General features: G+C 42.0%; 1 protein-coding gene across 7 annotated transcripts in view; it reads right to left on the reverse strand.

Annotated features, from left to right (window-relative positions):
• ELMO1 (engulfment and cell motility 1) overlaps window positions 1-16,188 on the reverse strand; it is a 526,031-nt gene that overhangs the window by 153,976 nt on the left and 355,867 nt on the right. For 6 of the 7 annotated variants that reach the window (XM_044246376.1, XM_044246377.1, XM_044246379.1 and 3 more), the window contains one exon: window positions 5,545-5,681. In XM_044246376.1, the coding sequence (XP_044102311.1) occupies window positions 5,545-5,681 (137 nt within the window). The remainder of the gene's footprint in view (window positions 1-5,544; window positions 5,682-16,188) is intronic. The other variant, XM_044246383.1, reaches the window with a different exon arrangement.

Raw genomic sequence — 16,188 nt, forward strand, 5'->3', positions numbered from 1 at the left:
GCTTTGTCTGATGGGCCTGGGTTCTCCCTGTGCACAGGCTCTCCTCTTTTAAGGGGATGGCTTCTCATCTGCAAGCCTGAGATCCTAACCTCTGTCATGTGTGCTTTGCATATTACTCTGCTGGGTCAAGTTTCAAAATAGTGCTTCTGCTCTAGAGTGACAACATTTTTCAAACCATTAGTTTCTTCCATTTCGGCAATTTGAAAGCATGGCAAAGACATTTGATCTTGTTTTCAATGGCGATTTTGATCGCATCGAAAGTAACACCGATGCCACGAACAAGTATTCTGAAGGTATCTAGACGGTTCAGACACCCCCATAGAGTCCGTGTGCAGCGAGGTAATAGCTACAGAGTCTTAACTCTCTCCAGCCATTAAGCACCTGAGCTTCTACGAAACCTGACTTTTAGCGTATGGCTTGTCACATGGAAAACTAAGGTACCTAATATAGTTATTTCTTCCCAAATGCATGACGTTTTCCGTTGAACCCCGATTTCTGCCAAAGTTAAATGAGTTCATTCAGTTCAGAACGTAATCTGTGGTACAAAAGCTGCTTCCCTTGTCTTTCCTTCCTTCCTTCCACCCCTCTATTCCTTTTTTCTTTGTTTTTTAATGTAATGGCCAAAAAAATTTTTTTTTCTTTTGAAAAGGGCAACTTACTCATTTTTCATAGATAGGATTTATCTTATAATGTACAAAAAGAATACAACTGCATATGACATTTTACTTCCTCAAAGCATTTTTACATTTATTACTTAAATTTAGTATCACAGCACTGTAAGAGAAGGCAATGGGACACTGGTATCCACTTTTTATTCTTTTAATTAGTTTTTAGGCATAGAGTTCCTGAGTAGCAGAACCAGGGCTAGAACCTGGGCCATACGAACCAATGGATGGACTACTTCACCGATGCACACAATTCGTGCTAGTTGGTGGTTTGTGTTATGGGTATCAACTGATGGTCATTCTGTGGATGTGATTCACCCTTAGTGATCCAATCTGCCTTCATGAAAAATCTTCCTGAGAGCTTTGCCCCCACCCCAAAGTAGTAATTGCTATGCTGTGCAAGGGCGCACTGGGATGACAGAGGTTTCCAAAGCCCCCCAGGTGATTCTAAGGTTTGGGCAAGGTTGATGAGGTTGAGAAATACTGCTTCACACAAATATCGATTTTGATGTGTATACCCTTGTTAGAATTTCTAAAGTGGCACAGTCTGCAACAAAAGCTTTAAGTGAGATTCCCATACCTGAAATACCCAAATCTCTTGTGTCTTCTTCCCTACCCTGCTTAAAAAATGAGGGCTTCAATGAAACGATTATGGGGCCACTTGTGTGCTGAGGTATCCGGCTGCAGTTTAAGCTCTTCTCTAATGCCCATAAAAATGAATAATGCATGCTCTAAAATATTGGTAATAAAAGGCAAAAACAGAATACAAACTCGATGGCCTGAATCAATGGATTATTCTTCAGAGACTGCTATATTGGGAAACTGGAAAAAAGCATTTTCCAAAGCATAAATATTTTAATCACTCTCTAATTCTACTTCTTTCACATAAATAAAAAAACATCCCATCTTCTGCTTCCCCAGGCTGGAGCAGCAAGAGGCAGCTGCATCTCCAAACCTCCCTTCCAGCAGAAGCAGCATTAACTACCAAGCACTAGACATCTACAAACTAGTGTCCCAAGCAAGGGGTGCTGTAGAAAAAATTCCTGCAACTGCTGGAATCTAGTTATTATTTGTAAAATCAGAATTTTGGATTGAGGGATACAGCTTCTCCAGTAATGAGCGGAAGAAGGCAGATAGCTAAGCCCCTTCTTAGAGAACCTGGGCCGTAGGTCGACAAGCAAATCCGCCATCCACGCTACTGTTCAAAGTGGCGACAGTCTGAGACGGTGTCCAAGAAAGTTCAAAAGAAAGTGTATCTCATGTTGGGCTCTTTTAAGATATTCTGAATTCAAATTTGGACAATCTTCGGAAACAAGAAAAACATTCAATCTACCAATAACACTAAATCCACGTTTCTTCCTAAATTCAATAGCTTCTGCTACCAAGTTAATAACAAGAAGAAAAATGAACTGATGAAAATTTCAGTTCTTCTTCTCTCCTTTCCAATTTATTATCTAGCAAAGCAGAGCAGTGGCTGATAGACAAGCAGCAGGAAAAAAATCAGGAAGAACTGACCTAGAGGCCTTCACACAGGGTCCAACTTTTTTCAAAAGCCTGCTAGAGGCAGAACAGGGCCATAAAAGAAAAAGAACATAGTTAAATCTGTATTTGAGCAACCACTAGCAGAACTCTGACTGGTATATTGCTCTACCAGCAAATAAAACAACAACAAAAAGCTCATCTGTCCACATTTCAATACTTTGAATGGATACACACAGATAGACATATAATGCAATACACCTACAAACTAAATATATATTATGGTAGGTAGAAAAATGCACCCCCCCATGGATGTCCACATTCCAATCCCCGGAATCTATGAATATGTTACATTATATGGCAAAGGGGAATTCAGGTTGCAGACGGAACTGAGGTTCCTAATTGGTTGACCATAAAATAGGGAAGATTGCCCTGGATTATCCGGGTGGTCCAAGGTAATCACAGGGTCCAAAAGAGGGAAAGATCCAAGCCAAAGCAGGATCAGAGTGATGAGGTGGGACATGGGAAGGATAGGACTTGCTGTTGGCTGGTTTTTAAGATAAAAAGGGTCACAAGCCAAGGAATACAGGCTATTCTAGGACCCGGAAAGGCAAAGAGATGGCTTCCCCTCTAGAGGGGCCAAAAAGGACCAGAGCTCTGCTAACACCTTGATTTTAACCCATGAATCCCATTTCTGGTTTCTGAGCTCCCGAGCTGTGGGAGAGTACACTTGCACTATTTCAACTACAAAATCTGTAGTAATGTGTGAACGCAACCCTAGAAAATTAGTATATGCATGATAAAATAGTTTGTAACAGATAGATTTTTTTGTTATAGAAGTAAGGCCTGCGTGATTCTAAAAAGAAAAAAAGCAAACAAAACAAAAATAACTCATGTAGAAAATTGAAAGTCCTTGTCATTCTCACCCCTGACCCTCCTCTGGTATCCACTCTTGACCAAGGGATATGGGTACATAGGGTAGGACCCTCTGCCTCTCAGGCTTCCAAGTGCCTGTTCACAGCCATAATCACCATCACTACACGGCAGCATGTAGGGGACACTACGCTCACTCTATGATTAGTAGACAATGCACAAAGATGGCACAAGTGCCACCATAAGAAACTATCCCCCAATTCTGGCCCTTAGGTCTTACCAAAGGCAGTTTTTACAGCCACATAAGTTCATTATGAAAAAAGTTTCAGGGGTGCCTGGGTGGCTCAGCGGGTTAAAGTCTCTGCCTTCAGCTCAGGTCATGATCCCAGGGTTCTGGGATCAAGCCCCACATTGGGGATCTCTGCTCGGCGGGGAGCCTGCTTCCTCCTCTCTCTCTCTGCCTGCCTCTGCCTATTTGTGATTTCTGTCTGTCAAATAAATAAATAAAATCTTAAAAAAAAAAAAAAAAGAAAGAAAAAAGTTTCAGAGTGACACTTTGGGGACCTCACCTGGACAAAAGGATATCATTACCACTGACCCAAAGACCTGGCTATGATAAACCCACACAGAACCAACAGCCATGCTCACTTCCTCTGGACTGAGGCCTCCGGCTCCCTTTGTTAACAATGTATTCTTGGGGCTTCATTTCATAAACTGTATGTTCTGCCGGATTTAAGCATCTAAGTGCTAACCCTCTTGAGCCATCTCTCTGCAGGAATTTGGTAATATTCTCCATATACCTTATCTGTGCATAAATCACCAACAATAATATTTGCATTATTATCATTTATAAAAATGCTGATTTTTGTAATTCAGAAGACGCAGAGTGAATGAAATCCTCTGGGAAAGCAGTCAGATACCTGATGCCACTGCACATGACAGCCAGTGAGGTCCCCTTCTCCTGAAAGAACAGGTGTCCCACACACATAAGAGCTGAGGACTGGACGGCTTTTAGTAACACTGAAGTATGTACGTGAAGTGTTAATCTGTTCCGGGGCAACGCGGCCTTGGTCATTTCAGAGACTACTTAATGCTCCACTTTTTTTTTTTTTTTTGCTTGATTGTACAAAGGTCTCCCTGCTCCTTTATGCCTCTTTCCCAGGGATGATTTGGGAAAGTCCCTCATAATCAAGTGAAGTAAACTTAGGAGGCTGAGGCATTACTGGATTTCTTTCCCTCACTTCCCTTCTTCAGCCATGCCTATTCCTGGACATAGCTGCTAAGACCCTTGGCAGCTTCAGACTGTAGCTGGCAGATCAGGACTCTCCACAGAGGGGCGCCGCTGGGACCTGTTTCAATGAACTAAATAGATAGCTCAAGGTGACTAAGAATGGGTTTGCTTCACACAGGGATGATCATCATGCTGATGGAGACGATCAGGTTAGAACCCAACTGAGGCTTGGCGAAGAATATTATTGCCTTTCCCTCATTTCCTTTCCTTTCCAGTATCAGTTCAAGAGGCCATGAACCAGAAATATGGTGGAAAAGAAGGATGGAATGTAAGTTCACAGGAAAGGTGACAGGGAAGCAAAGACCAATGAGAATATCAAGTGCAGTTGGAATTCTATGTTCTGTTCACCAGCTGTGAAGGCCCAACAGGACGACCATGTGATCAGACCCCTGGACTCTTAGCAACAGGTATGTCCCCAGGACCAGGTCAGCAGCCATGGGTGATGGAGCCAATCAAACCCAGATCCAGAAACAGTAACAAAGGAATGGTACTTAAAGACTTCTCCCACTATGCCTGTCCCAACCATCAGTTACTACTGGCCATGGGTTATGGTCAACAAGGCCTTTATCTAAAGATAAAGATTTTGTTTCTCTTGAAAAGTTCACATGACACTTCTGCTTCTGCTAAGTTGGCCAACAGTCTTCTCGTCACCCAACATTCACTCACAAAGAGAAACACAAAATTCATACTTTCACAGAAAACCAAAGAAGACGTCCATTCAAAGAATCAAATGATTTCTCTAAACAAAAAAAAGAAAGAAAGAAAAAAAAGTGCCATACAAACTTAACTCTTTGAAAGAGATTTTGCTTTTGAATAAAACCTCTTTTTGACACAGCGAAGGGCAGATTATCTCAACACATCCATAATCTGCAACGAAACCACATCACCTAGACAGAGCAGCCTTCCTGATCTCATTTTTTCTCTAACAGCCATCCACACAGGTGAAGGGAGAGGCCTTTTCCCCAGTGGATGCTGCCGTAACACGGAACCCTGGACTAATGCCCTTAAATGAAAAACTTAATCTAGACAGTATTTTTTCAAGGAAAGGTCTCCGCTGGTGGCTCCAGTGTAGTTAGCCAAAACGGAACAAGGCTGCTCTAGGCTCATCCTTGCAGAGATGAGAGCACCACCAACACACAGCTCGTGTCCAGGTATGGGAGCTAAAGAATGACGCAGAGGTGGGGCTCCCTTGGGGACGCAGGAAACTGCTGCCTCTGCCTTGTTGATTCACCTTACCTTGTTGAAGTCTTCAGAAGTTGCCCTCATTTCCTTCCACGTCTTGTTCAGGAGCTGGATGCAGATGCAGAAAAACTCCTCGAAGGATCTGTCGTGGGTGAAGAACATTGGGTGGAAATCGTTGCAGGTCTCACTGGCTGGAAGAAAGAGGAGGGACGTGAGGAAGTTTGCAGGGTGAAATGAGAGGCCGCAGCCACATGGAGGGCTCCCAAAGAGAGGACGGGAGGCAGGTTTGGCCAAAGCCACTGTGGACGTAAGGCATTTTCAAAAAGCAACCTAAGGACAGGCCCCATGCGACTGTGAAGTCCAAGGTCAGACAGTCAGACCTAACCCTGGGCACATGTTTTGCCTGAAGGAGGTTAGCTCCCGACCGACCCCACCACGGGGCCCTTATGTTTTTTGTTCTCTGGGTCTGTGTCTTTGACCTCATAAAGGACGATTCAAACTGGCCCCTGAGTCACAGTTCCATCACCCTTAATTCCCCCTTTCTCGACAGAATGACTAGCAGAGGATGAGCTTTCCCGAGCACGCAATTAATTGCAACTTTGAAAATCGCATCCTTGATGATTTCTCCAGGGGGCTCTTTTCCCTCTTATGGCAGTAAGCGGGGGGGACATTTGAGATCATATACCATCTGATGCCATTAACCATTTGTTTTACATTCCCAGACACAGATGGCTGGAGGTCAAAGCAACCCAAATGACTCTGGAGGTCGCACACGGTCCAGTCCTGGACCTAACAGTGACATCAGCCAGACTGCCTTCATGTCTCCCCACTGAAGAGCTTCTCGGGGTCAGAGCCAGAACCCCGTGCTCTATAGCTGTGCCTACTTCTCTCTTCCTTCCCAGACCAGGACACCAGCCACATTCCTCTTCTCTGATATGGGGGCCACTTAAACTTTCACAGTCCTTGTACCTCCATCTCATGGGCTCTTTACAATGCCTTTCATGGTTCCTGCCTCATGGACAAGGACACTGGAAGGAGCCAGGTTTTGTGATCAACCCCTACCTAAAAGAGTACCCAAGTTTTGTTTTGTTTTGTTTTTAATATAACCTGTTAATGTATAGTAAAGAATTCCTATTTGAATTGGATTCTCTCTAAAGGCCAATTAGTCTTCAAGTTTCCAAATGGCAGAATTTCAAGGCCAGGGGTGGAGGATGGGGTAGGGCTGGAGCAGGGTTTATAGCAAAGACCTTCTGTATGTGCAGAAAGCCCTGTGCCTGCCATGTGGTTGTTTCCACTTGCAAAGAATCCTCTGGTGCAGACCCCTGCACGTGAGCCCTAAGCAAACCTAAGGGAACACATTCTACTCTGACTGGGCCGTAAGCTACAATGCATCAGCCTCTTCTATCTTGGTGGATTCCAGACTTCTAGATGGGTAGATACAAAGATACATAAATGCTGTTTTCTTCCAGACGAGGTAAGGACACAGGCTAGCAGCAACGTGCAGTTACACAGGAAAGGTTTGGTTCTGAGAATAAGGGATTTGGGTTCAAGTCCAGCCTGTGAAAATCAAGAGCAAGTCCCTTTACATTTCTGAGCCTTGATTTTTTTTTTTTAACTAAAAAATGTTAATGACATCTCCTTGCCCATCTCCATAGGTTTTGGAGAGGATCAAATGACATGACTAACAGGCAAGTGCTTTAAAAGGACAGACGTCGGAAACATAAAGCAAGGCGATGGTAACGAAAGTAGGGTTGGTGTGTCATTTCTACAAACACGGGCTGTTCTTTGATTCCCCGCCCCCCACCCAGTTCCTAGTCAAGCCCATTCCCATCTCAGAAATGAGCTGCAAGAACATATGTCACCCCAACCCCCAGCCTGTGTCGCTGGCAGTAAAATGGAGACAGTGAAGTTCTGACCTGGGACACAAAGCTATTTAAAGAACTTGGAACGTAAACACAGGCGGATTGTGTGTTTGCTGCCCGGGGCAATGAGCTGTCAGTCTCACTTTCCTAAGCACTGAAGCCAGTGGAATTTACAAGTCCGCGGCAGTACTCTAAAACACTACTGCCACCCAAGAACTCACTATTAATCACATTATCACAATATCTTTTGGGGCCCAGTGTGATGATACGTGGACTTCATGATCTAGTTAAAGTTTTTACGGGATTACTAAAGCCAAGATAACCAGACAAAACTGAGACGGACGAGCCCTACTCTCACTTGGGTGAGGAGGGAGGGAAGAAACATCATGAACAATAGAGAATATTTATTGGGCACATATTATGCGCTGAGGGGCTCTACTGGTGTTATCCTCACAACAACCTGAGAGGTAGTCCTTACGCTGATCTTCATTTTATATATAAGGAAGGTAAAAGTGGAAAAATTAAACCTTCCATCATGAGCTTTCTTTAGCAGGACCCAAATGAGCATTTGAAACCTGCAGTTTAGGTGACCCAGTAGGTTTCCTGCCTTAGTGAACAAGAGCTCAGGACATTTCCTTGTCACTGCTGCTTTGGGAATTAACTTCCCCACCTATTCTCCCAGATTCTATCGCACTGCTCCTTCCAGAGAAACCGGGATCTTGACCCACCCCTCTACGCCGTCCCGAGGGGCTCACAGCAAGTACACAACCAGCCTCTGCTGCTGGACAACACACTGTGCAGTGGGACAGTACCAACAGCAGGAACACCACCGCAACCACCTTGTGTCAGGCACTGGGCTCTGAGTCGTTGTCAGTTGTTAAAGAAGTGAGGAAGAGTTCGTCTCTTTCTTTTCTTTTCTTTTTTTTAAACTAGAAATAGGAGACTTAGAAAGGTTAGCTCCCTGGTCACAAGGCTGTAAGTGGTACAGCTGGGATTCCAACTCCCATCATCAAAGCCCGTCACTCTCTGGTTATATTTGTTTCCTGATTGTTTCCCAATTGACGCTGCTTCTACTGCACCTTCCCCAGCCAACACAAATATGAAAGAGTTGCTTTTACATCCACAGAAGATATTTATGAAGTAAACGCTTACACGTGGCATGACCTTAACTATTAATATTTAGGATTTATTTAGAATCTAGGATTCCTCTGCTTTCCCCCTACTAGTCCCAGTCCAAGTGGTATAAAATTCAAATCACCAGGTTACACTCCTCTTCTGGACCTTACTTCCCCTTTCCTTGGGTTGGGTCAAGCTGTATTCCTGACAACTCTCTTGAATACCTAAGACACAGTCTACCTGATTAAAGTTTCTATTGAACTAACTCTTTCATCTTCTCAAGATATTCTCAGCCTTGGAATACTCCAAGTTTCCCCTAGAGAATCACTGGGGAGAGTGACTTGATGAATTTATTTAAACTTATTTCAAGAAATTAGTGGGTTGGGTTCCATGTTAATAAGCCCCAATTTTGTTCACTGCAACAGTGCATCCACCCAAAAAGAAGTACATTTCTCAGTCTCTCTTATAACTTACAGTGATCATTATGGCCCACCCCTAATCAGTGATACATACAAAGAGAGTGCTGGGTAGAGTTTCCAGAAAAGACCTTTAAAAGAGGAAGGACACTTGACTGTCTTGTTCTTTTTGCTTCTGCATTCATGCCTCAACTTCTTCAGTTCAGAACACTTCTTGTCCAGCAATGGCTGGAGCTCCTGCAGCCATTCTGTCAGTATGAAAGTGAGGGCTGTCCCCTAGAGCGGAGACTTAGAAGGAGCTCCAGAGGACACTGTGAAATCACCACACCGACCGCGAACGGACCTCCTAAGGAATTCCTTGCTTACGATTTAAAGTCACTGTTTTCAGGTTTTCCATTACTCTCAGACATACAGAATTACTGATATGGAAACTTAAACTCATGCAAGCACACAGACATTAGCAGAAGAGAACACACACTCGGGATTATGGGAGGCCATGGAGTAAGCAGGAATGAGGAAGCAGGACTGTGTAATAGTTACTAGCATACCACGTAACCTTAGACAACGAAACTCCCCGAATCTGTAAAATATATGAACTCAAAAATTTATTATCATCAAATTAGCTTACACTGGGTGTGGTGAAAAAATAATGAATACTGTTTTTCTGAAAATAAATAAATTAATTGAAAATAAAATAAAATAAAAAAAAAGTCTATGATAAGATACCTAGCACACAGGTGGATTTAGTAAACAGTGGCTATTAAATATTACTTTTATCATCATTATCAGTGTACTATGTGGCTTCTTAAAGACTTGAACATTTCTAGGAGATAAGGAAAGGAAGAGGAAAAATCTGGTGAATGGTCTCTGGTAGAGACCTACAGCTGAAATTTCACATGCTGAGTATACATGTACCATCATCCCTGGCAGATCAACACTGTCTTCAGAGAAAAATAGCACCTGGCTCCTTCCCACTGTGTCACATAATGAAAAGAACATATGTTTCAGAGTCAGGTGAGTTTCGATTCAGGTTCTCACTGGGTCGGGGATGCAAGCATCTCTCTCCCCAGCTTCCTCAGCAGTAGGAAGAATATACTACTAGTGACCTCCTGGGGCTGGAGAGGGCGGAGTGTCTGGCAGATGCTGGGCCTTGACACACAGTTAAATCTAAGTTTCCATCCTCTCCTTCAAACTTCCAAATAATATCCAAATCACACAGGCTCTTTTCAACTGGTCGTGAGAGAAATGCTGCTAATGGTTCATTAAAAGGTAAACAGTGGGACAGTCCCCCGACAGAGGGCCAGACCCCAGAAGTCAGTGTACGAGGGGAGGACACAGTTCGTTCCCCGTTCTGGCGAGGGAGGAAGGGGCAAGCAGGTGGAGGCTGGGGGAACGGGAGTCACACAGGAAGAAACAGGAGGAAGTACCCTACTTCCCTTTGCCTTCTGTGTTTTGAAATCAGAGGCCTCGGGGACTGAAGAACAGCGGGACGAAGGGCCATGACTAACGGCAGGATGGACTCCTCATCGGGACGCGTGCATGGCAGGAGCGACCCCTGAGACTGACGAGCAGTCCTGTCTGTGTTCCTAGTGAGGAATGGCAGCACTGGGAAATACAGCTTGACTGGAGGTTTCATGAGGAATAAAGGTGACCAGAGGAGCTGAGCTATCAGAACAGTACTTAGCCAGCAATTACCAGAAGCTGGATGCTGGCCACTGTGGTAAGAACTTCGCCTGTCGCAACTCTGAATCCTCAGTAATAGCAAAGTTCCTGTTACCATCCGCATTTCACAGAGGAGGACACCAAGAATAGTGAAATTAAGTCACTTGCTGTGAGAGGGCATGTAAGCAACCCCAGCATTCCCTCACCAGAGACAAGTCTACACCCTCCACATGAAGGGACTTCCATGACATTATCCTCACATTCTTTATTTTTTTTTAAGACTTTATTGATTTATTTGAGAGAGAGTGAGAGAGAGAGCAAAAGGCAGGGAGCAGCAGGCAGAAGGAGAGGGAGAAGCAGGCTCTCCGTCGAGCAGGGAGCCTGATGCAGGGCTCGATCCCAGGACCCCGGGATCATGACTTGAGCCTCAGGCAGATGCATCAATGACTGAGCTACCCAGGAGCCCTATCCTAAACTTCTTCAAAAGACTCATCCTTTGCAGTGAGGAACAGGCAAACGTCTCCCAGTTGTAAAATAAATAAGACACAGGGATGCAATGTACAGCACAGGGAATAAAGTTAATAATATGTCACAACTTTGTATGGTGACAGATGGTAGCTAGATTTATCATGGTGATCACTTTGTAATGTATATAAATGTTGACTCACTATGTTGTACATCTGAAATTAATACAATATTATATGTCAACTGCACTTCAGTAAGAATAAATCAAAAACAGTTTGTTCCTTGACATGTTACACGGGAAACAATGAAAAGATTCTGATGTACTTTGGGATTCACGACTCCTTGTTTTAAGGATGTTCCAGTATTAAAGGCAAGGAAAAAGCATTAAATATGAATATATTTTTTTCTCTACAATGTTCAGATTGTAGGTATTCAAGATTGAGAATTATCAAGCAGGAAGAACCCATCCAGACTGTCTCATCTGCTCTCCTCTCTTTGTAGTTAAGAGCAGTGAGAAAGGCAAAACGGATTGCCCAAGAGTTCGTGATGGCAGAAAGGAGGTGAAGACATTGGGAGCTAGATGGCCAGGTTCAAATCCTGGTTCTTCCACAACTGCTGAGCCACCTGGGTGAGTCATTTCACCAGTCAATACCTCATTCCTTCCTCTGTTAACTGGGGACAACAACAGTAGATTCAGTGGAAATGGTGACTATAAGAAGCAAGCCCAATGCAGGGGCGAGGCTACAGAATAGCTTATGTTTTCCGGGGATTAGGTGGATCCCAGGCCAGTCCACCTCGCCTCATGAATGAGGTCCTTAATTCAGAGACTTAAACAAACAAACAAAAACACAGAGGGTGAGGGCTATTACTGCCTTTTTAAAAAGAAAAAGAAAAAGAACGTTGAATTACTAGGCAATGATTTTATAAATGAAATTTACAGAGAGACTTTCAATGGGACAAAAATAGTAAGACTTTTCAAAAACCAAATTGTTTTTAAGCACACTATTTTTAACACAATGAGATTCTACTTTGTAAAAAAGAATCAACTTAATGGTGTTTCAAAGTCTGGAATACAAAGGTATTTTCAGGGCTGAGGGTAAAATGGGTTCTTATTAATTTGCTGACACTGAATTCATTTATAAATAGGCCAGCTTTGAAAGCAGCTATAATCCATGTACATATGTTAAAAATAAAAATAAGAATGCTGTACACTTTTGTCACACTTTGCCTTTCAAAGTAGATTTGTTCCTATTTTCCATCAGATAATGCGAGATGAGGCAGGGATTGTCACTGGAGTCTCAGAGAACAAGGGCTACTGCGGTGTAACGAGGAAGCAATGAAAGTGGAGTACAGAGAATGGGTTTTAGTGCAGCTCATAACCTTCAGAAGGTCATCTCAGCTCCCTGGGATCCAGATTTCTTACCTGTAAATGAGACGGGCTGGTAAAGTTCCCCCCGAGTCAAAAATTCTCCGACTATACACACACACACACATCCATGCACAACCAGATAATATATTTTCAACTCCCTAATGCCCAACAACAATTATACAACCTGCAGTTTGCACCTGTACTGAACTTAGAATTATTTCCTTAATTATTATTTCTTTGAATGACAGGATGGCTACACATTTCATTTAGGGTGTTAAGGCATCAAAATGGCATTTGCTTAATTAACAGGAATTTAAATAAAAACTTTGAAACTACAAAACAATGGCATTTGCTAGGCTTGGAAAATATTCAATGAGCTAGTACTTATTCTGTCTTTATAAGAAAATTGTTAGATAGTTTTATACCCTTTCAACCTATTAATATCACCTAATGCAGACCATTACATAAGAAAATTACCTGACTATAGCGAGAATGACAAGATGACCCAGGCAAATGCACACAATTTCTGCTATTTTACAGGAATTTTGTAAGATACATAGAATTTTTGAGATGCTGGAAAGCTCTGTTCCATGCTTTCTATGACCCCTGTCATGCTTGGAGAGACTGTGAACCCATTTGTAGGTGTCCCTCTGGTCACCTTTGGGAAGCACGAGGCAAATTCTGATTATTTTTACCAAAAAGAAAGAAGTCCTGGTTTAAAGGCACTTCTTTTAAAATTATGAGCTGCAGGAAGAAGGGAATAAACCATATACACACAAAAGCGTTTAATACATGAAAACTGCCAGGCTGGTTATAAAACCTTACTAGTGATCCCCAGCATGGAAATTCAAATCAGAATTATTTGTGGCTCTAGGGTCAGTCTAGATAATATATTTATGAATTCTCAGATGCAAATGTATACTTATACCTTTCTACCTTTGTATAAAATCTTAACCCCTGTAGCCTTTGAATTTTCTATTTTTAGACCTGATATTCTTTCATGGCTTGGTTTTGGGGGCTTGGTACTGTGTGGGAAGATGCTGAAAGTTCAGAACCTTTTGTAGGTGGGAAAGGTGAAAAGAGGAGAGTGAGGGCAAAGAATTTGAAGTTCCCCAGCCGCTGCTGAGTTTCACCAATAGAAAGGCTACCACCCTGACTATTTCAGCACAGGGGATCAGACGCTTGAAACCTGCTCAGTTCTTTCCAGCTCCCAAAGCCTGGTTTAACAGAACTCTAGAATTCTTTTCTATCCTCTATCATGCCTAAAAATAGTATGAAATCCACACTGAAAAGACGCACAGTAGCTAATCCAATGCTTTATTGTTCACCTTCCCTATGGGCCTTTTTTAAGGACATGGAGAGAGGGAAAAAAAAAAAAAATACCAGCTATAGTGTTAGGATTGAAAATCACACTCTAGCACCAAAGGACAGCCAATTGAGCAAGAGGGAGCAGAGGCCTATCCCAGGGAACACAATGTGTGTTAATAAAAGAGCAGAATCTCAGGAGAAAGGTTGGCCCAGCTGCAAAACTTGGTCTTACTACTTAATAGCAATGTGACCTTGATCAAATTATACCTCCCCCGGACCCCATTTTCCTCATTAAAAAAAAAAAAAAAGGACACAATGCCTCCTATCTCATCAGATTGCTGTTAGGATTAAAGGTATAGCAATATATGATTCAATATAACTGAAATAAAATAAGCACTTAAGGGATGTCGGTTGTTACCAGATGTAATAGCAAAATAGTTATTACTGTATGTAGCTAAAATAACAGATTTGAAGAAATTATACTTTCAGATGCAAAGACATTATGAAACTACAGTAATTAAAAACAGTAATTGCTATGACACAGCCATTCTACCCTTGATATTAGTCTACAGATGAAAAAACAGAACAATGGAATGGAATATAAACCAGATACAGACCTGTAATATACAGTTACTAGACATATGACAAAAGTGACACTACAATGGATTTTCAAAACCCTGTGCTGGGCCAACTGTATATGCATCTGGAAAAAATAAATCATGACTCCCTACCTCACACCATCTACATATCAACTCTAAGTGGATTACAGTTCTGAATGTGAAAGGAAAAACAATGAAGCTTCCAGATAATATAGGATAATATAATCATGATCTTGAGGTGAGCAAAGTTTACTTAAACAGGACCAAAAAAAAAAAAAAAATCATTCATGTGAATGAAAAGGTTTGCTTGGTTTATATTAAAATCAAGAACTTCTATTTATCAAAAGATATAATAGGATGGCAACCACAGAGTAGGAGAAAAACTTGCAACATTAACAGACAAAGAACTGTTACCCAACATATATAAATACCCCTTAAAGCCAATTAAGAAAAAGAGAGACAACCCAATTTAAAAAATGGGCAAAATGTCTATTAGGCACTCCATACAACAGAATATCTAAGTGGCCAATAAACACATGAAAAAATACTCAGCTTTTTCAGTCACCAGGAAAATGTAAGTCTGAACAATGAGATACTTTCAGAGATAGACCAGAATGGCCGCAGTGAAAAGACAGAAAATCCTAAGTGTGGATAAAAATGAAGGACAAATGGAATCGTAACACACTGTTGATGCAAGTGTAAACTGGCTCAACCACTTTGAAAACCAAGTTAGTATTTAGTTAGACCACAACAGTCATACTGTGTGACATGGCGATTTTACCCAAACATGTAAACTCTACAGGAATGCATACATATGCACTCCAAAGGAAATGTATAAGAAAGTCCAGAGCAGCACTGTTTGTTATAGTTCCAAACTCGAAAAACCAAATGTCCATCTAAGAGTTTAGATAAATTATAGCTTATTCCTATAGCAGCATAGTTACTATAAAGAAATGATTTTTTTTAAAATATGCTGTACACAATAACATGCATGAATTGAAGACAGAATGTTGAACAAAAAGAGCCCTAGACAAAAGAGATTGTACTATATGGTCCTATTTATCTAAAGTCCAAAACAGGCAAAATTCATCTATCATAGTGGAAACAGGCTTTCATTCTTCTGAGACAGAAAAAAATTACAGAAAGATTACAGAAAAAAATTACAGACAGAAAAAAGGAAGGGCTGTAGAGACCCCAGAAGGATCTCTGATGGCTGTATAATATGCTCTGTCTTGATCTAGATGGAAAGTAACTAAGTGGATAGTTAGTTGGTGGTTGGAAAATTCATTGAGCTTTGTTGCACTTTAAGGATTTGAACACTTCTATGCATTTAAGTTACACTTACATAAAAAGTTAACTTTAAAAAGTGGAATATGGGGGCACCTGGGTGGCTCTGTGGGTTGAGGCCTCTGCATTTGGCTCAGGTCATGAGCCCAGGGTCCTGGGATCGAGCCCCTTGTATGGCTCTCTGCTCGGCAGGGAGCCTGCTTCCCTTCCTCTCTCTCTGCCTGCCTCTCTGCCTACTTCTGATCTCTGTCTGTCAAATAAATAAATAAAATCTTTTTTTTTTTTAAGTGGAATATGAGCTTTCTGGGTGATCAAAAAGGGACAGTAATGTTTTAGAGTAGAACTATAGCAGATGATTTAGATGGGCTTTTCAAAAGCAGTGCTGTTTGCTCTACCCATCACCTCTGGAAACAGGAATTTGGCTTTTTACTTAGCCAGGTTGACTAGCTGGGTAAAGAAGCATGTAACCTGTTTAGGCATCTTAGTCCAATTACTTACGGTATCAGTTCTAAAGTTGGTCAGGTGCACCTCTCCATACCTGGACTTTAGTATAATTTCGTCTGTTGGCTGGACAAGTATATGCTTGCATTTTCTTCTGCAGATGAGGATCCTGA

The sequence above is a fragment of the Neovison vison genome, chromosome 4 (assembly GCF_020171115.1).
Source record: "Neovison vison isolate M4711 chromosome 4, ASM_NN_V1, whole genome shotgun sequence".
Lineage (NCBI taxonomy): Eukaryota > Metazoa > Chordata > Mammalia > Carnivora > Mustelidae > Neogale > Neogale vison.